Source organism: Dermacentor variabilis, chromosome 10 (genome assembly GCF_050947875.1).
Source record: "Dermacentor variabilis isolate Ectoservices chromosome 10, ASM5094787v1, whole genome shotgun sequence".
Lineage (NCBI taxonomy): Eukaryota > Metazoa > Arthropoda > Arachnida > Ixodida > Ixodidae > Dermacentor > Dermacentor variabilis.
This window is the reverse complement of record NC_134577.1, coordinates 51,169,610-51,195,958: the sequence shown is the minus strand read 5'-3', so window position 1 is coordinate 51,195,958 and position 26,349 is coordinate 51,169,610. Positions and strand designations below refer to the sequence as shown.

Below are 26,349 nucleotides of genomic sequence, written 5' to 3'. Positions count from 1 at the left end.
ACGTAACATAGGCCACTGCCTTGTTCCATTGCTGCCCCTATTGCATTTAGGATACCTTAATTTAAAGAAGTTGAAGACCAGCAACTCTTTCGTCCTATTCCTCTCCTTTCTTTAGTGTGCTAGCTATAGTCAATAATGTGGGGTAATTTCTTTACATCACATGAAGTTATGGTCTATTCAGTTCACCTCTGGTTCACCATGCACAGAATCATAGAACTTGTCCCTTACTTAAAGCTAGTGCCATTTCACTTAAGTCCTATAATTGTTGTGTGGTGTAGGCACAGTGCATGATGTCCTGCAAACAACACTCATGAGACTGTGTTTGCCAATGCAGCTGGTGTTTCCAAATGACATTTGGAAGCTTCCTAAACTAAATTTTTCTGCGCAGGCAGAGTTTTCTCTAGCACTTGAAACTTCCTTGTAGGTTGTACTGATGGTTATGCCAGGAAAAAAAAATTATTATTGAGCGTAACATGCTGCATATATGCATATACACATTTTGAACCATATGTGCATTGTAGCAGTAACTGTTCTGACTGTGGTGCTTTGCACCATGAGTTAATTGGAAGAATTAGATATTTGAAGCTAGCAATGAGGCTAAGGAAAGCATGGGGGAAATAAGCCGTTTGTTTAATTAAAATGTGGAATTAATGTTCCATGAGGGCCTAATTTGTGGTGAGCTTAATATAGGAAGAGGGAAATGAAAGTGGAAAATAAACTTGCCACCAGTGGAGACATAACCCACAGCCTCCGCATGATGCAGCCAATGCTCCACAAATTGAGCTACAAATATCCTCATACCACCTTGACCCCATGCCAGGAAGTGAATTGAAAATCATGTGAGAAGCCAGAGGGTGAAAGGTTGCATTAAAGCATGCATTTACACTCACTAGAATGAAGGAGATCAAAAGTGGTGTCTTCCTTGGCATACACGCAAAAGTGTCGCCTTACCTCCAACATTCTCCTGTGTACAGAGGAGATTTCCCCCAAGAAAACAGGCAAGAGCCAAGTGTTTGGTGCACAGGCACCTCCTTGTGTGGCTCAAGCTTAGGCTACGCTAACTAGCTAAGCCAGTGTAATGACAGTGAGCCAAGCTGCAGTTATTGTTCAGTTCCATTAGCAGCTGCTGCAATAAATATCCCCTGTACCTCACTCACCATTGGCTTCTACAATTATGTTGCCATATTGCAGCAGAAAGTTCAAAAAGGCTTACTTGAAACCATGGTTTTCAAGAAACATGCCCTTAAATTAGTGCAGAAACCGAAAAGCATGCATCAGAGAATCTGGGAGTAAATTTTCTGAAGCAAATAAACTTGGCGTAAAACACTTTCTTGTGTTCCTCTAAATAGACAACTAGTTTCATCTGTAATACTTCACTGTAACGTCATTGGTACCTATACCCAGCTTCGTAGCTATCAAACAGTATTGTGCCAGCTGTGAAGGCAATGCAGTCATAGAAATATATCGGTCCACTAGATTTGTGGCAAAGGGTCTGTTATGCATTTCATGCAATAACTCCTTCATGTATTGCGACAGTAGTATATTCATGTCATTATGCTATTATTTATGTCAGTAGTATAGTTATGACATGTTATGACACAATACCTTTTTTTTTTCTTTTTTGCTTGCGATATGCAACGCACTACCATATGATCATGTTTGCAAGTAGTGTGCTCTAAAAGCCACGAACGTAGTGCTCTCATAAACATGATCCCACTCCACATTTGTGGAGTGGTTCAGATCTGCTATTCCACTTATGTAATAGCTTATGCGTATATTGTGACCATACTGTGCAGTTAACGCAAAACTAAATCGCACGAAAGAAAAATCTTCAATTTTGGGGTACTACACTACTTATGGTTGCCAAGGCAGGCAATGTGTAGAATTGCTATGGCTTCAACTTTTGTACCTGTTTAGATGAAGCTTTACATTGGGAACTCCTTTCTTTATGCATGGGAATCGGGAACTTGTATTGTGCGGCATCGAAAAAGTAAGTTATGTGTTGGGAGCATATTGTTTCATTTAGGTCATCAACTTCTTTTCAATAATTTAGGAACACCAGAAAAAATAGTAATAACAAAAGATCAAGCTTGCAACATTGTAACTCAGTGAAAAGAAAGCTATCACAGTTAAGCTACATCTATTGGATATGTAAAGCAGACTAAATTACCACTGATTTCTAGGGATGTGGAAATGTTCAAAGATTTCAAATAATGAATTGTGAATATATTTCTATTCGGTGCTCGAATTGAATAGTTAATATTTGAAACGCCAAATATTTATCAAATAGTACTAGAATAATCAGCATCAACTAGCAAGCACTCAAAAAGAAAAAAAGAAAAACCAGAACAGTGAAGGATTAATTTTTCTCGTTTCCACTCTTACACTACCTAAATCCAACAAGTAGCCGAAGCTTTTGTGGGCACAGTATTAAGTGGGCACAGTATTGATCTTGGTTGGTGTTTTTGCTTAATGCTCACACAACACTGATGCTCATGTGCTGCCAATCTAATAGTGTCATCATATGGTTAGGAGGGTCTTAGTTTAGCTATTGCATTTTGTCGCCGAGCTTTCATGTGACCGTGCTGTCGGTGGTACTCTAGTGCTCTCATTTCGTTTGTGAATCTGCCAATTTGCTAAACAACTTGTTTAATTTCAATTCCTGACTCTTACTTAAGAGATGGTCTCAGAATAGCACCCTAACTGCTAAACATGTACAGTCACTGCTACCTGTATAAAAACTTACTTCGCTGCACATTGACAAAGTAACACCTCAAACTATGCTGTATAGTCACTGTTGTGTAGTACCTTATTTCAATGCATAGTGTTCTGATTTTCCTTTGTTGGTTGAAATGTAATAATGTTTCCAGTAAAGTATTGTGAAACTCGACAAGTAAAGTTATCTTATTACTTGAAAAGTATTCAGTTCGTGATCTTATTCGATTCAGATAAACTTTTTCAAATTTAGCTTAAGTTAATTAATTTAATGTCAAGTGTAACCTCACGCATCACACTTGTCCGCTTGAGACAATCTGACACAGTTCATAGCATTGTGCTAGCTGTTTTTGCTGCCAAGGTATAGATTGTAAATGTTGTGCTTCAATCTGCAATCTGGCAAGTTCTGCTAAAATTTGAGATCACGAACAAGTATTCTTCGAACATATGGCAGAATTTAGATTTCACTCTTAGATTCTACATACTTTTGAATGTCCATATAACAAATTATTGAATATAATGAATTAAGTTTAAAGTATTCATTGTCAATATCAATTTGTAATAAATGTGTGCTTATAATGAATATTGTATATAACAAAGGTATTTTCAGGTCAGATGCAACTTCGATATAACAATCTTTGACTGTATATTGACATTGGTTTAATGTATGTCTAATGAAGACATATCTGTGTGAATAGGAAAACTCAAATTTGCTCTGAATTTAAGATTCCTCATTCAAGCATGAAGTTGAGCTTGGGTATCATTGCTGCTGTCTTGTTCATCCATGACTTTCCATTTACCCTTCAACTCTTTCAGATCAGAAACTTCACAAATGACCCAAAGGAAATCTCCAACTTCCTTGAGGACCTCAATGAGACAAGGCATTGTGAAAGCTGTGGTATCCTTTCTCACTGTATTTTCTTCTTCTTTTTGCCCCCAACATTTGTGGCCATTTCTGTCAGCTGCATTCTTCTCTTCACTCCCTGGAAATCATCTAGGTTTGAGCCGTTGATTTGCCGAAGAATATTGGGCATTAAGCACATGACTCCTGTATTGTCTGAAGAAGCATGCTTGGGACATCCAGTCATGGCAGTTCCCGCTCATGACAACCTTTTGTCAATTAATCAAGCAGTGTGCTGTAATTATAGACGTCTAACTTGGCACCTGCATATAACTCCCACATCCAACTACAACAGTATAAAGAAAGGACCCGAAAGTGCATGCAGCAATACAGAACTTCGTAAAAGCAACATGACACATGTGGACACAAAACAAGGCTCCCAAGATAATCTCGTTTGGTTCGTTCAATCACGGCCGCTTGATTAAAGAAAAGGACAAAGGAAAAAGATGAAATTTTATTTTTAGGTGTGGCTTCACTGTTGTGTGTGTTACAGTGCCATAAAGCCACATCTCAAGACACTGTTTGGGCATAATTTTCAGCCTTGTTTCACTATCAAATTAAACTGTCTCTGGTGCAGGTCATGTGTGCAAAATTGTAGTATATGTAGACTCATAGATACTGCCCCTACCTCTGGTGTATGGGCAGGCTCATAGCAAGAGCTGCAAGTACACTGCACAGCTTGGTGCTTAGACAGTAAATTCATTTTAGCTGTGGGCTTGAAAACAGCAGGACCGCAGCGCTCATCAGCATGTGGCCTAGCGTTGCTCGGGTTTGTCCTTGATTTCCTTGGTGTGGTTGTGACAGGGAAACGTATATTTTGCAAAGTTGATTTAAAACATTGTTTGACCGAGGGCAGAACTTTTTTTGTCTTCTGAGAAGTCGTTCACTTAGTTTATTGCCCATGCAACTGAATTAAGTGAAACACCACTCAATGCAACATACTCAAACAAACCTACACCCTGTGGCTCAGTGGCTGTGCCTCTCTGCCGCTGCTGAGCACAATATTGCAGGTATGATTCTTAGCTGTAGTGGCTTCATTTTGACAAGGGTGGGACAAAAAAAAAATTCTTTTCTTTCTTTGATTTTGGTCTACACTAGCAGCGAATAAGGATAAGCACAAGTGTCTGGCAACCAGAGCAGAGAAATTGTGATACACAGTGCTGCTGCGCAGAAATAGGCAGCTCACAATAAGTGCCGGGCTCTTCTCACGTTTGCAGCACGAGGGAGATCTGCAACAGTGCCCGAGCAGTGGTCACAACAGGGCCCGAGGTAATCCCGGTTGATTACCTTTTGGGATGGGAGCGCTTTCGCTATGTCTCGCACAACTAGGCTTTAGAAATGTCAGGGCCTAGGTGCAAAAGGGTTTGCTTGGCTCTGTGCGAGGACTACTGTTACCCATAGATGCCCGACATGTTGGGTCCCGATTTGCACAATATCTCGCAAAAGTGGGCTACTGAAATACCATCTTTGGTATATTGAGTTTCTGCAAGAAATTTAGTGCCTACTGCCGCCTGTATTGAAAAGCTCTGTGTGGCCTCTGCGAGGCTAGAGGCTTATATTTCTGTGAATTCACATATCTCGAAGCTCCGCCTATATCCAAATTTTTCCTGGTTCCCACAACTTTGAGTTAACAGGGTTTTACTTTATTTTCATTTTCCTTGTCTTTTCGCTTCTATCTCCTCTGAATGCTGTTTTGTCCCACTAACTTTCTGTTTCTAAAGATTTTGGGACGAGAAACTCTGAATTTGCTTGTACATGCCCACGCATGTCCCCTTCCTTGAAAAGGAATGTGAGAAGCAATGAGAAAATCCTGTGACTTGAGGGAATCGACATTTGTCTCGGCCCTTCTATAGGCTTACAAATATGCACATCTGGCTGGCCTCTGAAACAGCGGTCTTGTTGAACCTCGTGTGGTGCAAGGACCCTCTTCTCATTATTGAATGTGTCCATCTTTAACGTCATAGCAGCATTTACAAGTTGCAGTGTTTGCATTTTGAGTGAGCAAATTCATTTCCTGTGTAGCATTGTTGTTGCCTTGACTGATGGTCAACCAGACCTCACTGGCTTGTTCGATGCAATGTAAGTAGCCCGACGTTTTGCTGACTACTTATTTCAAACAGTTACATGGTTTTCTGTTCTAATTATGCTGTTGTAATTGCCGTTCATTTGGCTGTTCATTTACTACCCGTGCTCTCTCATTCACCCTCATTAAAGAAGCGCTTTCTTGATGAGGTAATGCTCACATGTTTGATAGTAAAGATGCAATTGAGGCTGGTTCGATTCTCTTGTCATTCCCATTTTTGTTTTGTGCAAAACAGGGTGTTTATCTGAAACATGGGTTTGTAGTTAACTGGGTTTTGAACAAGGTGTGAATTGGCGTGAGTTGGACTGTAGTAGTTTGAGTGAGAACGCCCTCAAGTGATATTCAGTAAGCTGTTGATGACATGTCATCTTTTGTGGAGGATACTAAACAAGATATTAATGTCAGCATGGCCTAATCATTCATTATCAAATGGAATCTGAAGGCAAGTATTCTGTGTTAGCACAATTGTCCACAGTTGCCCAGGTCAACCACACTATAGTCGGATACTAATTTAGAAAAAAGGGGAGGCCCCGCCCAGATGACTGAAGCACGACAGCCGGTTGCCTCCGTGACTAAAATAGTGCAGCTCGAAAAATCGTGCTCCTGAAACGCGTAATTCTCAGTATAAATAAAGACTTTTGTATTTTGATGACTGGTTTAGTAGAGCTCTCACATGCTACAGCACATGCGGGATAGAGACAGAAAAATAACCCCGTGCCTTCTACAATGCTGCCCGTCGTCTGCTCTTTAGCTTCACTGCAAGCGACATAAGTAGAAAGAGCAGCTCTGCATGGCTTTTGCGCTTGTTTACATGTACACGACATATCTACTGCTTGTTTTCCAAGCTTAAAATGAATCAGTTGCTATTGAAAAAGTACTTATATAAAACAATGCATTTATCGCTATCATTACAAACCTGGGGTGAGAATACAGTCAAGGCAGAAAGGTACAAAAATGCTTCATTCGTTTTAAATAAATACTCTTGGTTTTAAATAGCATAAATTTTTTTTTTTTTTGGTTTTGTGTTTTCACAATTTCACAGCACGCATTCTACAGCTTGCACGTGCACTGAGCACTGGTGGACAGCAACCAATCGACGGTGCTGCACAACGCTCGAACACCGTCGCTAGACACTCGGCTATCTCACTGCTGACAATGATCGTTCACGCTAAGTTGACGGCGACAAATCTTCGCGTTGAAGATTCTTCTTCTGCAAATATTTTCTGTTGAGATGCTCGTAGATTTGTTTCATGCGCGCACACTTTTCTGATTTATCCTGAGAATGGTTTTGCTCCATCACTTCATCCCGTCCGACAAAAAACGCAGCGACACAGTACACGAACACACCCGCCACTAACAGTAGGCACCGGTCTTTGGAAAACTTTTCTCGTCATAACATCACTCGGGAGCTAAATAAAACATGGAACAAACATGCAGGATGTGTGTTCGTAGCGGTCGCCGCGGTATCCTGTTTTCAGGCAAAGCATAGCGCAGCGCCAGCGATGCTCGCTGCAATGTTCCTTCACCGGATCACGGCTCAGAATAAACGCATGCGGCACAAATGCCACATCGTAAGCTCGCAGTAATATTTCCGGCATGATAGACCATCACAAACAGTTCTGGAATTCACTCTGATGAGGGGCTGAAGCACACAGCTGGCGCGACCTCACCCAGTTCGAAGCTCGGGCGGCCATCTTCTCCGTCGACGGGCTCACCGGCCATCCGGCTGATGACGTTAGTCCAGAGTGCGCGCCCATTGGTGGGTGCTCATGTGCCTCCGCCTCCGAGGAGTAAACGCCCCCTTTTTTCTAAAGTTGTATCCGACTATAGTATTAAAAGCTGAACCCAGCCAGACAATTATGCAAGAAGCATGCCTGTGATGCTCCTATAAATTACAGTAACAAGGTTAAAGGAAGTAAGCTTTGAAATGGCTGCACATTTCACACAAACTTATTTCATCATATGGCACGTGCAGTTATTGTATCTTCATTTTTGCTAGCTGCAAAAATGAAGAACTGGTGTTCTTTGCTGAAGCCTCTCTAGGTTTTTGCAGGACCCATACAAATTATACCAAAGATAAGGTGATGCACACTTGTCTATCCTTCAGCAAGACAATTTTGACATTTCTGAATTTACAAAGCCCACAGTACAAGAGACCCGCCGTGGTTGCTCAGTGGCTATGGTGTTGGGCTGCTGAGCACGAGGTCGCGGGATCGAATCCCGGCCCCGGCGGCCGCATTTCGATGGGGGCGAAATGCGAAAACACCCGTGTGCTTAGATTTAGGTGCACGTTAAAGAACCCCAGGTGGTCAAAATTTCCGGAGTCCTCCACTACGGCGTGCCTCATAATCAGAAAGTGGTTTTGGCACGTAAAACCCCAAATATTATTATTATATTATTACAGTACAAGAGGATGTGTTTAGCACACTCTCTGTGGTAGGTGTGTATCACCGCCAAAATCTTGTGAACAGGAGATTGCAGCTACTGTATGCATTTAAGTAGACCCTACTCTTCCTTACGTTGTTACTAAGGTTTCCCAACAGCTTAGTTTTCCTTATCTATTTCTGTGTTATACTACATCACTTGACCCGCTGTGGTTGCTTAGTGGCTTTGGTACTGTGCTGCTAAGCAGGAGCTCGCAGCATCAAATCCTGGCCACAGTGGTTGCATTTCGATGGGAGTGAAATGCAGAAACACTTGTCTTACTTAGATTTAGGTGTGCGGTAAAAAAACCCTAGGTGGTCAAAATTAACCTGGAGTCCCCCACTACGGCGTGCCTCATAATCAGATCGTGGTTTTTGGCACGTGAGACTCCATAATTCCTTTACTACGTTCACATCAGAGCACTCTTTGCACTCATACGCAAACTGGACCACAAACACTGGTCTGCAACACTGGACAACATTGGATATTTGTTTGTGTCTAGCACCTGTAATGTCCAACAGCACCACAAATGCTGGGCCATACACACTGGACTGCAGTGCTGAACTATAGTTGTAGTCCAGCACTTGTGAGCTCCAAAGAACAGGAACAGAAACCACTAATTTTGTACTACAGTTGTATTTGAGCACTGCCGTCCAGTGTTTGTTGTCCTGCATTTCTGGTGTCCAACAATGTTGGATTTTTGTCTGTGTCTTGTGTTGGACACAAATACGGTATTTTGGCAGTGTTTGTATGTCTGACATCGTTTTATTTCTGTTAGCATCTGGTATTAAATTTTTTTTTTTTAATTCGAACTTTTATTAGAAAAAGTAAGGTCATCCAAAAGCATGTTGAGAAGCATCTGGATTCTTAGCATGATGCTACTATGGATTCATTCAAAAATAGTAACAACGTTATACAGGGTCCATTATGAAAGTAACCCGCCGTGGTTGCTCAGTGGCTATGGTGTTGGGCTGCTGAGCACGAGGTCGCGGGATCGAATCCCGGCCACGGCGGCCGCATTTCGATGGGCGAAATGCGAAAACACCCGTGTGCTTAGATTTAGGTGCACATTAAAGAACCCCAGGTGGTCAAAATTTCCGGAGTCCTCCACTACGGCGTGCCTCATAATCAGAAAGTGGTTTTGGCACGTAAAACCCCAAATATTATTATTATTATTATGAAAGTAATGTGCATTTTCCACGGGAAAAAATGAGTTATTGACCGAACCTGTACAAATGGTTAAAATTCTTCAAAATACTCTCCGCCTGCATCAATACACTTGTGGAGACATGTCTGCCACGCCTGGAAGGCACCCTGATAGTCCTTGACGGGAATGTCTCTCGGGAACGCTGTAACATGCTTTTGGATGTTTTCCATGGTCTCCCAATGCTTTCCAAATTTCAGCGCTCTCTTCAGCAGGGGGAAAAAGAAAGGTTATACGGAGCCAAGTAAGGACTGTAAGGGGGATCGGGGACCACCAAGGTGTTGCTCCGGGCCAGGAAGTTGGTAACAATGAAGAACGTGTGGCTGGGGCTGTTGTCATGGTGGAGCTTGACCATGTCTTTGATGTCAGACGTCACGCGCACGACCCAGCATTTTAATCTCTTGAGCACTTCCAGGTAAAAGACTGAGTTGACAGTTTCTGCCTGCGATACAAACTCAAATGTACGATTCCTCGGGCATCAAAGAAGACAATGAGCATCGTTTTGATGTGAGACATGCTCATTCGTGCTTTCTTGGGGCTTGGGGATGATTTTGTGTGCCAATCGCTGCACTGCCTTTTCGATTCTGGGTCGTACTCGGAACTTCCAGGATTCGTCTCCGGTTACGACAGAGTTAACGAAGTCCGGCTCATTTTGAATCAAATCCAGCAATTCTCGACATCGGAAAACTCAAACTTCTTTCTGATCTTCCATCAACACTTTCGGCACAAGCTTCGTGCAGACCTTGCACATTTGCAGATCCATGGTCACTATCCCATGTACTGCAAATGTGGACATATGTAGGGTGTCAGCAATTTGCTGGATGTGCAATCAACGGTTGGAACGCAAAGGTTTGTGCACACGATCCACGTTTTCCTCGGTTCTAGTCGTTGTTGGGTGTCCAGAACGGGGTTCGTCGGCTACCTCGACCTGGCTCTCCTTGAATGCCTTGTGCCACCTCCCGGATTGTGACCTTGAAATGCAGTCGTCCTTGAAGGCCTCTTGAAGCATCTGGAATGTTTCGGTTGCATTCTTTCCAAGCATCATGCAAAGCTTGATAGCGTATCACTGTTCAAGCAAACACTCCATCGCGCCTTGTTATCCGCTCACACTGCTCGGAGTAAACTGGCGACCGGCTGCATTGGCAGGGCAGAACCCGCACCACATTTCCCAACCGGTTTTACCGTGCTGCCGTGGATAGTCGCGTCATAATAAAATCATGCGCATTACTTTCATAATGGACCCTGTATGTAAAACATACAGGCAGGAGACACCTTCACACATCTTGTTAACAGCATATAATATTAGCCTACACACCACAAGAGCTTCAACAACTAATGCAGTTTTTTGTAGTAACACTTAAGCATCACAGGAAAAGCTTTATGTTGGTTTAGCTGAACAATAAGATTGTTCCATAAAGAACAACCAACACTATAAAGCTGTCTTTTTCCAAATACATCTTTTACTAGTGGCTAGTTATATTGTAGGAACATGATTAGGCATTGAGACAAGAGGGGTGTATTAGAGGTCGCATAATTTGAGTTTGATATAAAATGTACTGCACGTTTTTGCATTAGTGCAAGTGGTTTTATGTAAGAATCTTATGTATGACCCCAAGCTTCCATACAATAACATAGTTGACTATGAAATAGAGCAAAATAGATTGTTCTCAGTGTTGCCGCATCAAAGCAATGGCAACATTTGCAAAGCAAAAAGCACACAGTGCTTAGCTTTTTGCACATACAGTAAATATGCATTTTCTAATTCAAGGGATGGTCTAACACAACACCTAAATATGTTAGTTGACTTACTCTTTCTGTAGTTTCTCCGTCAATCTGAAGCAAACATGTGTCCAAGACTATTGGACACAAACAGTATTTCAGCAGTGTTTGTGGTCTAGTATTTATGAATTGCAAAGAGCAGGAACAGACACCACAAGTTTTGGGCTGCAACTGTATTCTTGCACAGCAGGCCGTTATTCATTGTTCAGCATTTGCTGCATCTAACATCATTGCATTTATGTTTGTGTCCCATGCTGGACACAAACGCAGCATTTCGGCAGTGTTTGCATTCCAGCATTTGTGAAGACCAAGGATATGAAGAGACACCACAAATCTTGGACCACAACTCCACTCTAATTTTGTAGTCCAGTGTTTGTGGTCCAGCGACTGTGGCAGCTGTTTTCATGCCTCGTGTCCCATCCTGTTACACTGATCACATGTATCACTGTTTTAAAATTCACAAATCACTTGTTTCATCCCACACTCCTCTTGATGCATGAGCACACAAAAGAAAGTTGTACCTGGGCACTCTGCTCATCTCGGCTCTTCTTTCACTCTTGCAGAACTGAGCACACCCACATCCCGGAAGTGGGCAGGGAGGGACCCTTCCCACCGCCTTTCCTGGTTCGAACAATCCTCATCTATGGTCGGTCCAACAGCGTACCCCAGGTTCACAGCAACCTGCAGGTGAGGAGGAGAAAGTAACAACACTTCTTTGGTTGTACACTGCAGGGTCGTTACAAACCATAATTACAACAAACCTGTCGCCAGTAACAATGCAGCCAACCTTGTTCACCGAACGCACGCTTGAGAGCCGCACGATACCACTATGAAAGTGCTCCATCACATGGTTTTTTTTTTTCATATTTCGCGGGCTTTCTTTGCAACCCGGAAAAAAGGACTGCATGAGACATATTGTACAGAAAACATCTCAATCAGTGGTTTCTGAAGGTGCTCTACAAATCTACGTATCATACTTGGGGTCCTCTGCCAATAATTATAAAAAGTTAGCTAATTAAACTTAATTAATTAGTGACTTATGGAGAAAGCACAAAATTGCTTGAGATACTTTAGGCTGTTGCGACTACTATGCGTTCAGTTCAATTTGCTTCCAAAGCGTCTTTCATTTTTAAAGTCTTGGCTCAAGTTATGTGGGACGCCCTGTATAAGGTAAATGTTTTTGCATGAGATGCAGCTTCATTGCATTTAGATTGGACTCTATCGACATGCTGCATGTGTAATAAAGAATTGCCTATAGCAGTTTGGAGCTGTTGTACACGTGGACTAGCTCTGTGTTTCTGTGACCTCATAAATGAGAATTGAGTGAGAACGTGACGAAACATGGGGTTTGTTTTGCCTCGAACGATGCCCTTACGATTCCTGGAAAGCTTGCATTAATCAATTGGTAAACATTTATTTTGCATCAGAAGGCCCGAGGCCTAATGTTAAAGAAAGGAAGAAGTTGAAATCTGTACATTATCACTAGTAATGAACATGCAAACCAGCTTCTATGACAATTGCTCAGGGCAAGTAGAGAAGTTCATGCATTATTTGTGCAGTGCACTTACTGGTGCAGAGTACTGTATATTCCTAAGGGCTGCAGCATCATAAAGGCTGCCTCCCTGATTTCAGGTGCATATATTGCAAGCGCTGTTCATAAATGTTCTATGTATCATAATAATTGAGCATGTTATCTTCTCTCCAGAAGTTTTCATATTGACACGTCTAGTTGTTTATCTTTCTCAGATGACCGCTTTTCACTGGCTAACAAATGTCAAACTTGTTCGCGCGACACACGACATGCCTGCATGTATCAGAAGTTTCTCAAATGTTATCGATAGTTCTATTCATTGTCTGTTGTCATCGAACATCTGTTTGTATGCAATCTGATTGTATGCGCAACATGAATTGTGTAGTACTTTCCGGAAGACATGGGCACCAGCGATAACACCTTCAATGAGTCATGTATAAAAGCCGACGCGCTTGACCGGCTGATGAGATTTTCGCCGATCGCCGACTGTGCTTGCTGCTGTCATCATGCTTTGGGTGTAACCTGTTTTCTGGGCACAGGTTCGCCCCAATAAAGAGTTCGTTTTGTGATTCACAGATTTTGCTACTGTGTTTTTCAGCATCACTACAACTTGACAATGTTAAACAAAGGACATTTCAGAAATGCTGGGTGGGGCTTGGTGAAGAAAAAAATTCAAACATTGTTTGAGGCATAGGACCCGCAGCATGTACTGCAAAATTGCCACATAGTATCAGCGCAGTCGATAAGTACACATTGCCTGGCAAATCAGGCACCTCTTCAGTCTGTTTGCTGCTTTCAGAGTTGTTAGTTGGTAGAAGGTTCCTCAACTAAGCATCAGGGTCATCACAAACTTTGTGTCCTGCTGCTGTGGGGCCTGATCTGTCACGCATTCCCCCAGTGTGCGACACGGCATATGTGTTCAAGCAACATGAGCTGCTTTTCATAGGCAGTGCCTGCAACTGAACGTGTGCACATAGCATGTGCGATTTCTGCACTTGTATGTACGTCTTTGTAATGAGCTTTTGTCCCTCTTGCACTGCCTGAAGCATACATGAGCACCATCAACTGTAACATTTCAGTCATGTTTTGCGTGCGAACCTCGGTACATTTATTCTTGCACAACCTTACGTGGTGCCAGATTTTAGACAGCGGCTTCACCTTTGAACAGCACACTTCCAGTGAACCAGACTCCAGCTTCTCCCGCACCGCGGTTACAAGCCAACTACAAATAAGGCAGCAGAGAGCACACACATTTATTTACTTCTTATTTGTGCAGGGGTCACACCCACGAAATTTGGACACAAATTTAAGGAATAAAGTGTGGCCCTTGTTGAAAATTGTCTTAATGTGTCTTTTGCATCTTCATTGCAACAAAAATAAAAGGCAAAACATTCATAAACGTAGCAAAGTATTAGATCATTACATGAGGTGAGGGTAATAAATTTATGGGCAGTATAAATTGTAGTTAAATTGTAGTAAACTAAACAAACATTGTGTTACACGCCCGAACACCGCGACCGTGAGCATTCCCCATCACAGTGCTGGTGTGATGAGCATGCATGCACGCTAGCAGCAGAGAGCATGCATGCTTCTTCCAATGTGATTGTTGAATGCTGCCACTCCTTTCACCATTTTGACTGTGTCGCGTCATGAAAACTAGGCTGGTTACATGACTTCCAACAAAAAGTACACAGGAACAAAGCCTGCACGAAGCCATCAGAACTTCTTGGTTCGCCCTTACATGCTTGCCTATCACCTTGGCACCAGCAGCAGAGGGCGTGACCTTGAAACACTGCATGCCGGCCACGTATGTGCTCAGCTGTGTAGGCAGCGCCTGCTCATTCGAGTGATCTCCAACGTAGGGCGAGCTGGAAAATTACTAGCATTAAGCCATCATCCTTCTTGGTTTGCCTTTGCATGCATACCCTTGCACCCACCACAATTATGTGGTTTCCAGCGCATGGTGCATGGGCTGATCGGGCTTGGCGAGCCAGGTTGTTCGGGCTGCACGTATGCCTCGCACTGGGGACGGCATAGTGGCGACAACAATGACAAAAACATACATAAGGTGTTCATATAAAAATTACTATTGCTATAAAACAGTCGAAAGCAGAAAAAACTCAAAATTGTGAATTTTTCAGAGACTTATATTGCACACGTAAATGTTGAACAAGTACCTCAATTCTGAAAAATGTTTTGCCTACAGGAACTTTACGGTGCTGTGTGCTTCATTTAAAGCTCCACGGCAGTGTGCACCATACCCATTAGATGTCCATAATCTACCGGGCTTTCAAATACCTTCGCCTCCGGAGCATTGCTGCCAAAGTCAGAAAAAGGAAAAAGAACATGGGGCGAAGTCCATCTGTTCATGATCGTGAAAGTCAAGTGGCAGCCTCACATTCGGTCTGCTGGGGCACCTAATGGTCAACTCTATTGGCTAATGCCATGAGGTGCTTGGGTAATGCAGTGTATGTGCATGTCAAAGTGCACTCAGCAGGTAGTCCTCAGCCTGGCCACGCAATGAGACAAGAAACATGCCAATGTATTCACATTTTCTGCACATGTGGCTGTTATATCTATGAAATATGCTGTGGCTAGCATATTCTGAAATGTTGCTCATGCTTTGAAGTGCTAATAAACACTAACGAGTACAAAGCAAATGAGTGAAAAGTGCTAATAAGTGCAAATAAACAAGCAATCTTTGCAAAATACCATAAGCTCTGCTGTTCTTACCTCTCTTTCAGATGCTCAAACAGATGATGCATTCTCTCTACTTCTTTCTCGACATCCTGTATGTTCATGAACCCTTGTCAGAGACGAACTGCTGCCAGGTAACTGTTTCTTGCCCACTTCAGTTTTGCTTTTAACTGCCTTTCTTTTTTTTTTTTTTGTGTGTGTGTGTGTGTGTGTGAATTTTTTTATGTACTCACAGGGTCAGATAGACACTACAGTGGGGAGCAGGTACTAAATGGTATGACTACAATAGGAAAAATCACCCATTATACAATATCAGGCTATACACCTTGTAAATTAGTCACAACCTTGAACACTTACAATGAGTATGGGGAGGTGGTTCCACTTTTTCACTGTGCATATTAAGGATTGCAAGAAAGCACTGTTCCACACATGGGAATGCCAACCATGGGAGGATGTTCTAGTCGTGAAGTGTAATCAGGTGAAAACGTTCATGTAGGCGTGGGTGGTGATGTCCCTTTCAGACGTGAAATTATTCTTTGTTAACTTATTTTCACCAGATTTCTTGCATCTTCTGTAACATGGAAAGTGCAGCTGCAGAAAGGATTGAGAATTTTCAATCATTAAGTGAGTTTACTTAAGTGTACAGAATGTGGACTTCATAAAGAAACTAAGTACTGGAACGTAAGATATGAGAGCATGACTATTTCATGTCTGGTAGTGTGGCAGTTTGGCCGTGTTGGTAAGATATGACTAAAAACTTGTGAGTTTATGAGCGCTTATGCGCGCAGTGTTTGCATTAGCAATACTTCATAGAGCACACTGTATGCTTCATGAGTATGAGTATAGTAATCAAGAGCATGTAATAAAAGAAGAAAGTGAGGACCAACTATCAAAATCAGCAGTAACAGCCCCCTGCCTCCCAGCCGCCATTTTCAAAGGGACCCCTGAGGGTGCCAGCTGTTCATATCAGCTCATCTCAGCGAGTGTGATGTGAAGCTGCTTATAAGCAGAAATCAACGCTTCGCAATATTTCACCAATATTTCATGTCAGCTCTACACAAATTACCATCTATGGCTGTAAGTACCAGTGTTAATAAATATGCTGCTCTGGTAAATCAGTATTAAAACACGGAAAGCTGTGCTCTTATGTTCTGCATATAGCTAACTGTCTTTTTGAATATGATCGAGTAGTACATGCAGAAATCAACGGCAAACATTCCACGGCACCCACGTTAGCACAGGAGATTATTGTGTCATTGCAATGTGACAACGACATCGTCCGACTTGTCTGCCGATGACTCCACTCCCGCGTTTAATACAGCTCTCGCAGGAAGTCAGCAGACCAAAACTGCCATCGTGTTGGCCCGATGCAATCGGGCCTAAACCTACCTAAACCATTCTAAATCGCCGAAGCAAGCCAATGACACTGGCGGTGACCGTAGCCTCCTTATCTGCGTGGCGCCCCTAGCAGCAGCTTCTGTTCCAATAGCAAACTTGGCCTGAAGTGCCGTCACCAGCAAAAAAAATATGAAAGACTCTGCTATAACAAAGGTGGGCCTTACTTGACAGAGGTGGGCCATCAAAACTGAGGCATTTCATCCATGACTCATTCACCACTGTCATCCAAGGCCAGTTCAGAATCACTTTCACTGGAAGAAGGTGAGCTCTCCAAATCACGACGCTGTCTTTTCTTTTCAATGTGACTCCAAGCGTTCACTCGTCCTATAAAGGACACCATTTTGAATTAGACTGCTGGGGGTGCATCAACAAAACAAAAAATGTATTCGTTCACAACTTCACTCTTTGGCAAACTCATTGCACTGTCTGGTGTTGTTTACAACAAGCAAAGTGAAACAAATGAGTGCAAACCATCTTCAGGGCAGCATGAAACAAAATAGCACTGAACCAGCTCGGCTTGTCATTAGTCCTTTTTGCAAGTACGTCGTTGACAAGATCAGCTCGTCTTCCGCTCAGAAAGGGTTATGTTAAGCTGTAGTATTAAATGGTACTTATGCAATAGTGAAACAGGCGCTCTTGCTGTGAGAGCATAAGCCAGGAAAGACATAAACAAAAAATGGGTGGTAACATCACTATGAAGTTCTCTCAGCAGCTCACCGTGCTATCATTAATTTTGACAAGTGTCTGCACAAGTTTGTTCATCTGCTTACTGGTACAGAATGACTTTATCTCTGAATAAACCAGAGGCTCTATCTAGAAAGTTCTGAGAACTCTTCCTGTGCCAAAATGACCCACATGCTGCAGTAAATTATTTTAAGATAAGCTCAGCATTATCACACTTGTGTACTGGTGTTGGGGCTGAGGTGCAAAGTTCAAAAAGGAAACTATTACAGCCCGTGCTTAACGCCAGACAAGAGACACTAGAAGACGAGGACAGATGCTAACTTTCATCTACCTTTGTTGATAAATAAACTCATATTTGCTGTGTACATGCATGCTTTGTGTACTAATGCCATGCATAAAGAAATAAGTCAGTAAAAGGAACACAAGAAATTAAGAAACGGATAAAGAAATAAACATGACAGAAACAGAAAATTGTGATGGATGATCCTGCCCCATGAGTGCAACCTGCCGAACACACATGAAAGATCATCTAGTTATTTTTCAAAGAGCTACGAGGGTGGGTGGGTGGGGGAATGCGCATGTATCACCTAGCTTTGCGATTTCTTGAAGAAATATAATTTCCTGATAATTTGACATTCCTCGTCGTCTTGTGTGTTTTGTCTCGCATCTTTCACTGGTCTTAACAATGAAGAACCAGCTTGCCTTACTCAAAAAGGCAAGGTTAGGTTTGGATTTGCACCGCTAGCAGTAAACCGTCTTTCCGTCACATGATCGAAGACAGAGATTTGGAAAAACAGTTTATAAGTATGAGCACATTCGGTGTTGTTTATCAGTGCTCCTTTAAGACACAGAGGTGACATAATTGTGATAGTATTGTGAATGATAACTGCAAATTGCGTGTGCCTTAGTAAATTAATCGCATGGTCAGGAAGTGAGCATACATTTCATTTTGCCCTTGAGCAGATCACACTTGTGCCTCCTCTCAGACGTGACACGGGCCATCAGTAATTTCAAGCCTACTTGCAACAAACTGCTTCATAATAGCACCAAGTGTTTACTGTAGAAGTTCATTATAATCGTATTTGCCTTGTAAACAAATTTCTGACTATTAGTGGTATGCAAGATCAAAGATTTCACTCCCAAAAAAACAGTGCATATGTTGTTTTTTCATAGAATGCCGGTTATTATGTACTGCTTAACTAACGTCTACTAGGTGAGCACATCCATATGCTTGCTGCATGTAGCGTGGGACACTGAATATACAGCAGTGCATCCAATAAGTTTTTTCATCTTTTTATCTTTCTTTCTTTTTTGTGCGTGTGTTTTCTGTGCTATGCTAATTGCGTCACAGACATAAACCTTTGGTCCGTTCCTTTTTTTTTTTTTTACTTTCGGCTTATCTAGAGTCAAGGTTATCTTGGTGGTCCCTGTGTTGGCGGTGCACTCGGTGCTAGAACATACTGTGTGCCGTGAAAATAGATAATATTTAGTTTGGCTTAATGATGCTTGCTCACCTATACTGTAATCCCACTGCTCTCTACTGGTTATTGAACATTTCATTTTTCCAACCTGCGTGTGTGCTAACTCACAAGGCACATGCTGCATATATCAGAGCCTGATCCAGTTCTTGGTGCTACCCTGCTATGTTCAACGGACAGCTGCCATATTAAGTCCTGTTCTAGTCCATACGTAGACAGCAAAAAACATGGCTAGAATTTTTGCAACCATGCGGGCTACTGTGCTGTCTAGCAAGCACACGACACAGGAGAGTTCGCTCTGAGGAGCTGCAGGATAAAGATAAGCACTTTCGAGCCAGATTCAAGATTGTTTTCAAGACATCTTGATGAAGCTGACAGGTCAACTCTTATGAATGAGAGCTGTTACGTGAAAGACAACTGTCTTTAGAATATGCAGACTCAGAACAGTGATATGTAGGAGTTGTTAAAGTGCAATAGTCTGTAATTAGTTGCCTGTCTTGACAGAGGGAAAGAATGAATGTGAGAGACATGAGCGACTTCTAATTGCTGTGGTATTTGGGGCAAGAACTACTACCTGCAGTAATGTTCTGAACAATGTCAAAGATTGTTTGTGTTCCAATGCACAAAAGACATCTTTCTTGATTCTTAGATGTGAAACTAGAGAAGTTCTTTCTTTTGTTATAGCTAATTGATACGAATCTTCAGTTGACTTATCGACAAGTCATTACATCGCTGCGACACATTTTTTTTTTTTGTAGGTAATTCGTTTTAACCCTTTCCATGCCAAGGATGAGTCTCACTCATTCAGCGGTTTTTTCCAAAATATGCAGTGATAAGCCTCACTCATTGAGGGATCTATTTTTGTCTACCGATTGGCACAGATGAGTGGCAGTCATTTTATTATTTTGGTGTAAATGGTGTGCTATCAAATGGTGCCAGCTTCTCAGAAAAACTGATTTCCAAGGGTGCTGGTGGCAAAAACGAAGCTGGAGTCAAGGTACTCTGGGTTTCAAGATAGCAGTGAAAAATTAGGCGGTTTCAGCAGCGATGATCGCTGTTATTAATGCCGCAATTGTGGTGTTTTTGGATGTTTCTTCAGCTGAAGTTAACAAATCAGACCTAGAAAGCTTTTATGAGTCATGTTGGGGGCTTCAACTTAGTACTCACAATTGTGAGGAAGAGACTGAGCCTCTGGCATTCCCCCACATGTGGACACGGCTCGACGAAAATGCTTTGTCACTGGCGCCTCTGTCGATTTCCATTCCTCATTGTGCCAACAATAAAATGTGGCATGGAGCACAGCAAAGACATGCTTGACTTGTGTTCCAAGGGATAGTGTGGTTCATAGCAACTGTTTCCATGGCCTCAGCAGCACAAAAGCATGAAAAAATAGTGGACAGTAATAGAATAAAAAAAATGAACTACTGATATTGTAATTATGAAAACTGTTCACAATGACTCATTCGTAAAAAATTTGTACCCGCCATGGTGGCATAGTGGCAGTAGCATTGCGCTGCTAAGCCCTCACAAGTTCCTCACAACAGTGTGCCTCATAATCCGATGGCACGTGAAACCCTATAATTTAATGTTAAATAACAAATTCCTGAAATTTTGATGGCTTTCTGAAAAAAAAAAATGTTGGCATGGAAAGGATTAAATCAAATTAGTGTGGCCACTAAGTAGACTTCTTGGAAAATTTATGAGGAGTTCTTCATGCCAAGTGAAAGCTAATTTGAAGTTGGACCATTATGAACGGGCTCAAATGTATCTTTTGTTTTCTTTCTTCCCATGGTGCAGGAGATATTCAATGCTTTTGTCGCCCTCGACGACCACCTGCAGTCCTACATGTTCGAGGTGTCGCGGAATGCCACAAAGCTCCACAACTGCATGGCCAAGCTTCTGGCCCACCCGCTACAGAGGCTGCAGCAGCACTTAGCCCACTACAAGCTCAAGGCCGATGAGAGCCCAAGTTGAGGCAGAGGCTCTGGTTGCTTACTCCTCCCCAGACCCTCAACTATAGAATCGCGCAAAGCCTGTACAAAGCCTGTACACAATGTATAGTGAACAGTGGCCAACTCTTGACTGGAAGCCTGCTAAAATGCATCTCGCCTGCAGCCACTTTCGCCATCGTCTGCTTTGTCGCTCAGCTGTTGTCTGCCTCTGTCAACAGAGTGCCGCTTGACTGGGGAAGCCGTCGGAGGTGTGCATTCCGTTCAAATTAGAGAGAAGTCATTCCTTTCAGGCATTGTTTAATTTTTGCATTGTTGGTGCACTGTGTAGCAGTGATGCTATGTTTTACTACTTAGAAGGCTTTTGTACATTGACTTGAAGAACACTGCTGCTGCTTTCTGGGCCACATTTCCCACGAGCTGCTTGAGGATAAGAATAACCTGTTTAAAGAGTGCACTTTTAAGCACCTGAAAAATTTGTATTTTTTAGTTTACTGTCGATGTGACACAACTAGTGAGGCTGTAGTTTTGGAGAAAGTGTCACATGCCTAACTTGTAAGCTTGCGTATTGTCTTGTTATGGTTCCGTGTTAAAGGAGAGAAAATGTGCTGTGCTTATGTCATTTGCTCATACAGTGGCATAGTTTTGATGAGAATCATGTCTTTCTACATTTTGCTGGCAAACACTTGTCCACGACCCTGTTGAAAGCAAATGCAAGGTTTCACACTAACGCTGTAGTTTAAAACTGATTGCTCAGCTTCTTAGTGCTGTCATACATTTTTCTTATACATCCACTGGTCGACTGTGTACAAACCACCAGTTGATGGTGTGTACAAAACAGGAGAATTGCTAGCATGCTTTTATATGTTTTTATTGTTGTTAGTAATTGGCTACTTTTCTCTTTTTATGGTAAAGTTAATACAAGAAGTTGGGCTAGTTGGAACCATGACATTGTTAGTTAATTTCAAGCGCTTAGTGGAAAAGAGAACAGAAGGCAAAAGGACAAAGCAATAAGACTGAAGGAACGCTGGTATTCAACTGGTCTTTGCTTCAGTAGAAACATGTAATGGTAGACTGGGGCACAATCGATGTCCTTCACACTTAGACCAGACGGAGATACTCAAATTCTTTATTTGACAGTGCGATTGACACCATGCTCACACAGCTGACATCTTTTTTTAATGCAAGAGGCTTCATGTATCAATCTGAGCTGTCAAATAAAGAATTTTATTATCTCTGTCAGCAGCTGCATGTTACGTATGATATGAGTTGTGATGTGGATGTGCATTGATTATGCCACTGTCCATCGTTACATGGGTTTAGTGTTTTTTGCTCAGTAAGGTTAACTTGAAGACCAGTTTTTCTACTGTCCTGTTGCTTTCTATTCTTTTGCCTTACTTTCTCGTTTACACAAGGTGCTGGAAATTTCTTAACAATAGTAAAGCGTGTTATTACATCTTGCCACTATTTCATGCAAGACATATAGCGCTTGTTGGGCATTGTAGTCGCTCACCACAACTAATAGCTCTGCTTTTTCATTGCAGTTTTGATTGTCTGCTGTTTTTTTTTTTTTGCTACGGTGGTGCTTGCTGAGTCTTGCTACTGTCACTGCTCTGTTCTCAGCATTCTCAAGAGTTCCTGGATTTATGCAGTTTATTGCTTGCACAAGCCATCATGTTCTTTATCTGTGGGACAGCCAATTGAGCCATGAAGACAGTCTTCCAACTATGGAATTGTTTTGCATGCAAGTGTGGCAGGTCTGTCGACTGTGGTCGTAGGCATTGCTGTTTTCGTTTAGCTTGTGCCAAATGATGCGCATTTAATTTGAACAAAATTTTTCTCCAATTCCCAAAAGGATAAGCTTGTTTTTCAACACCGTGTACGGAAACACTAGTGTGCTCACAAACCGCGCCAATGCTTCTTAAGGCGTCCAGCATTTGATGGATGGCGCCCTAGCAGCACGATGTCCAGTACCTTTACCTCAAGGGTTGTGATCTCTCATCAAGAGATCAGCGGGCTGTGCCAGCCGAAGACACTCACCAAAGGTTAGTGCTTGTATTTCAGCTATTGCTGCATGAATGGAGCACATAACATACATGTCGAGGACCTTGTAATAAAACTATCCGCTCGAGTTTCTGGGTGGATCCTTAACACTGGCAGTGTTAAAAAACTTAAACGAGAAATGTGTACATAATCAGTATGTTGGTATTTGCCGGAAAGAATTTTCTAATAAAGTGCATAATATGTTTGCCCATTGCGTCACGTTTCCTGTGCGATTTGCTTCGCGACAGTGCCCAACCTGACCGAAGGCGAACATTTTGCATCGAAATGAAGTGCTCGCTTAGTAAGTATACAAAGGTGAGAGTTTGGTGCGGCAACCGCAGCGCGAGATATTTGTATGCGGATTCGGTTTGATGCGATGGCGCCTTTCAAGCGCGGTTCGTCGCTCCACGCCCAAGGAAGCGGCCGTTTGTGCAAAAAAATCGATACTACAACAATGACTATAGCGCGCGCGCGCCGTTCGCGTGTCATATTCGACTGAAGTGAGGCAGGTTCTTTCAGTCAACTGCTGGCGTCCTTCATTTAAAAGAAACTGTTTTGCATTGGTGCTGCACGAAGTAAAAAGCCTGGGGTTCTAATGCGCGGCGCTGTGACCTGCCGGTGAAAACAGCCTTGCTATGCCTGCCGAGCCGCCGGTAAAATGCAGTGAAAAATGTGAAACGACGCCAGTTTGTTGGTATGCACTCTCTCGTAATTGGCTGTGAGTAATGTCCGCACATTTCGGTCGCGGGGCCCGGACGAGCGAGAGCGGCGCAAATAGCGAAGCACAGAAATCGCGCCGGCCTCGGCTCTGAAAAATCGGGGCGGCCGCCGCCTTTCGGCGCGTCTGCTACGGGTCTACATGAGCCAATCGCGGCGCGTCCTTGCACACCGGCGGGTCGACTTGCGCCTTGCTTTCAAAACAGTTGAAGACGCGGAGGACTTTAGCCGTCCGCAACGCAGGACGTGAGTTCTGACACTTTGACGTCGTTTTATTCGTGTCCGCGAAGAAACGGCGTGGCTTTTTGGCATTTTTTTTTCTTTCGCTCGCACCGGCCGCTCGGCGCGAGCTCCCCGCAAACATTTTGCGCGTCTGCGAGCGATGCTTGGCGCGTCGTTCCGTCCCGGCATGCAGCGCGCACCGCGCACTGGGCATGCGCAGTTGCGCGCTACGCCCGTAGTTCGCTTCGAGTCAACTCCCTTGTGTCCGCTGACGGCCGGCTCCCGGCAGAGCGCTCCGCAGACGGCTGTTGATATTTTTTTTCTCGCTGCTCGGCTCGTTCGACGCTGAAGGCACGCCGAAAGAACGCATCCCCGGCAGCAGGTGAGCGAGTTTTTCCAACATGCCTGGAACGCCGAAGCACAAGGAGATAGTGCTCGACACGATCGACCAACTGCGAAAGCGCAAAGCGCGGCCGGACTTCGAGCGCATTTGTCACATGCTCTACCGGCGGCATGGGCTGAGCAAAGCGGAGGTTCAGGAGGAGCTCGATCTGCTCGTCGATTCTGAGGCGGTGATCAAAGTGGACTACAAGGGCAACACGAGCTACCGCAACGCCGCGAAATGGGTTCGCTTCAACAAGTCTCTTTCCTCGGACACCGGCGCCGCTGCGGCCGCAGCCGCGACGGCGGTCGCCGTCGGTTGCGGCGGGCCGCAGCCGACCACGTTCAAGGTAAGCCGCGCGATCGGCGATGCCGTCCGGGACCTGTGGTTCACGAGCAAGCAAAGCATCGACGCTGCGGACGCCGGCGGCGTGTCGGCCGCGGAACTGGACGCCTATTTGCAAGCGAGGGACTTCAAGTGCACCAAGGGAGCGCTCGAACTCGGCATCGACAAGGAACTGGCGTCCGGCCGACTCGTGCGCCTGCCCAGCGGCAAGTTCGCGCCGAGCGAAGCGGAGAAGCAGCGGGCCGCCAAACTCGCGGCAGCATGCGCGCAGAAGCCGATGGCGACCGCGTCGCCCCCCAAGGCCCCGCGCGTCGTGAAACCGTTGTTGCAGCAGGCGTGCGAAGGCGGCTACGCCGTCCCTCCGATCGGCGCGACTACGGCAACGTGCTCCGCTCCTCCGGCCGCCGGTCCCACCGCCGCCACGAGCAACGGAACAAACGGCGTTCTCATCGTGCGCGCACCGACTTCGCCGACCGGCAGGACGACGACCGCGTCGGCATCGCTGTCCTCTCCACCGAACGCCAAACGAGCCAGGCCGCTTAGCAAGCGCAAGGTAACGTCTTCCCACTACTGTCAAATTACTACTCTTCATTCATTTTCTCCGTTTTCTTTTTTTCCACCACCACATTTATTCTCAAGCTGCAATTTACCAGTCTTCTGCAGTCAACCTTTCTAGCAGCCATGACGCGTTCGTATTAGCATTACTATATAGCCTCTCTAATTATATTTATCAACATTCTTTTCTGAAGCCATGTGCGTGGCGTGTAGCTGTGTTTCTGTTGAGGTGTTTTCAACCGATACCGCCGCTCAGCTGTTTCGTCCGAAATGGCGGAGTCTCGCCTTTGTGGGAAAGTTTTCTCCTCGACTCCCGAGAAAAAAGAAAGAAGAAAACCGCGTACACACGGCCGACCAACATGGACCATGGCATGCGCTAAAGCGATCGACTTCGTCAGCCGCTTGGATTTTTATCTCGTTGCCCTTATCTGACGCCTGTTCTCGTCCCTTTCATGGTTTGCGACCGCTTGAGCTGCGACGAGCGCTGCACTACGGTTTACTTCTGGTGGCGAGATGGAGACGCACTACTGTTGTTGTACTCCCAAAATTAGTCGCGTCTTGTAGCCCTTTCACTTCTGCGTATGTACCTGGCTGTTTCGTGCATCTGACCGGGACCGCGTGGCGCGCGAAGCGGCGCCCGACGCTGCGCCTCTGCCCCGCGCGCAAGGGCTGCCACCATTGCGCAATACAGACGCTCGAGGGAGGGCGTCCTGTTTGTTGTCCCCCATTTTCGCTGCGACGCATGACACGCGCTCAGCGTCACCGCCATTTAGGCGCTCCTCCGCACGATGAATTCTCCCGATTGCCAGTGTGACGCTCCGCGAACTCGGCCATCGGGGTCGATGAGCCATATGATACCCAGTACGCCTTTACAATGACGGTGGTGACAATAATCGTGCCTAAATATGTAATGTTGAGCGCCTGTAGTTATTTATTAATTGTCTCACATTTTTACTTCTTCTTGCGTTACGCCTTGGCTGAAGAATTTGACCTTGAAGGAAGGCGGATAATTTTGAATTTGCCCGTAAGCTAATAGTCGTGCATTCTTTGCCGCTGCCGGAGCGTTTGGCCCACTTCGGTAATTGCCAAATATGCGCCCTAGCCAAATCCATGCGCGCGTCTGAGACACTAAAATTCGCTACAGTCCCGCCTTGGTGCGGAAAAGATTTCGTCGATAGCACAACAGCGAATTATCTCGAAGGCATTCGCCCTCGAATTTTGTCTAGGGGTCACTTCCCCTTC

General features: G+C 44.0%; 2 protein-coding genes across 2 annotated transcripts in view; both read left to right on the top strand.

Moving 5' to 3' along the window:
• Positions 1–23,100, top strand: part of LOC142560537 (BRISC and BRCA1-A complex member 1-like) — a 31,386-nt gene extending 8,286 nt beyond the window's left edge. Inside the window, exons 4-8 of the mRNA XM_075672714.1 lie at positions 3,532–3,613; positions 5,671–5,695; positions 11,670–11,793; positions 15,382–15,468; positions 20,692–23,100. Of these exons, the coding sequence (XP_075528829.1) occupies positions 3,532–3,613; positions 5,671–5,695; positions 11,670–11,793; positions 15,382–15,468; positions 20,692–20,868 (495 nt within the window). The 3' untranslated portion in view covers positions 20,869–23,100. The remainder of the gene's footprint in view (positions 1–3,531; positions 3,614–5,670; positions 5,696–11,669; positions 11,794–15,381; positions 15,469–20,691) is intronic.
• Positions 23,101–24,031: 931 nt separating this feature from the next.
• The window catches only part of LOC142560535 (histone acetyltransferase KAT6B-like), a 35,830-nt gene continuing 33,512 nt past the window's right edge, over positions 24,032–26,349 (top strand). Inside the window, exon 1 of the mRNA XM_075672711.1 lies at positions 24,032–25,105. Coding sequence (XP_075528826.1) covers positions 24,227–25,105 — 879 coding nt within the window. The 5' untranslated portion in view covers positions 24,032–24,226. The remainder of the gene's footprint in view (positions 25,106–26,349) is intronic.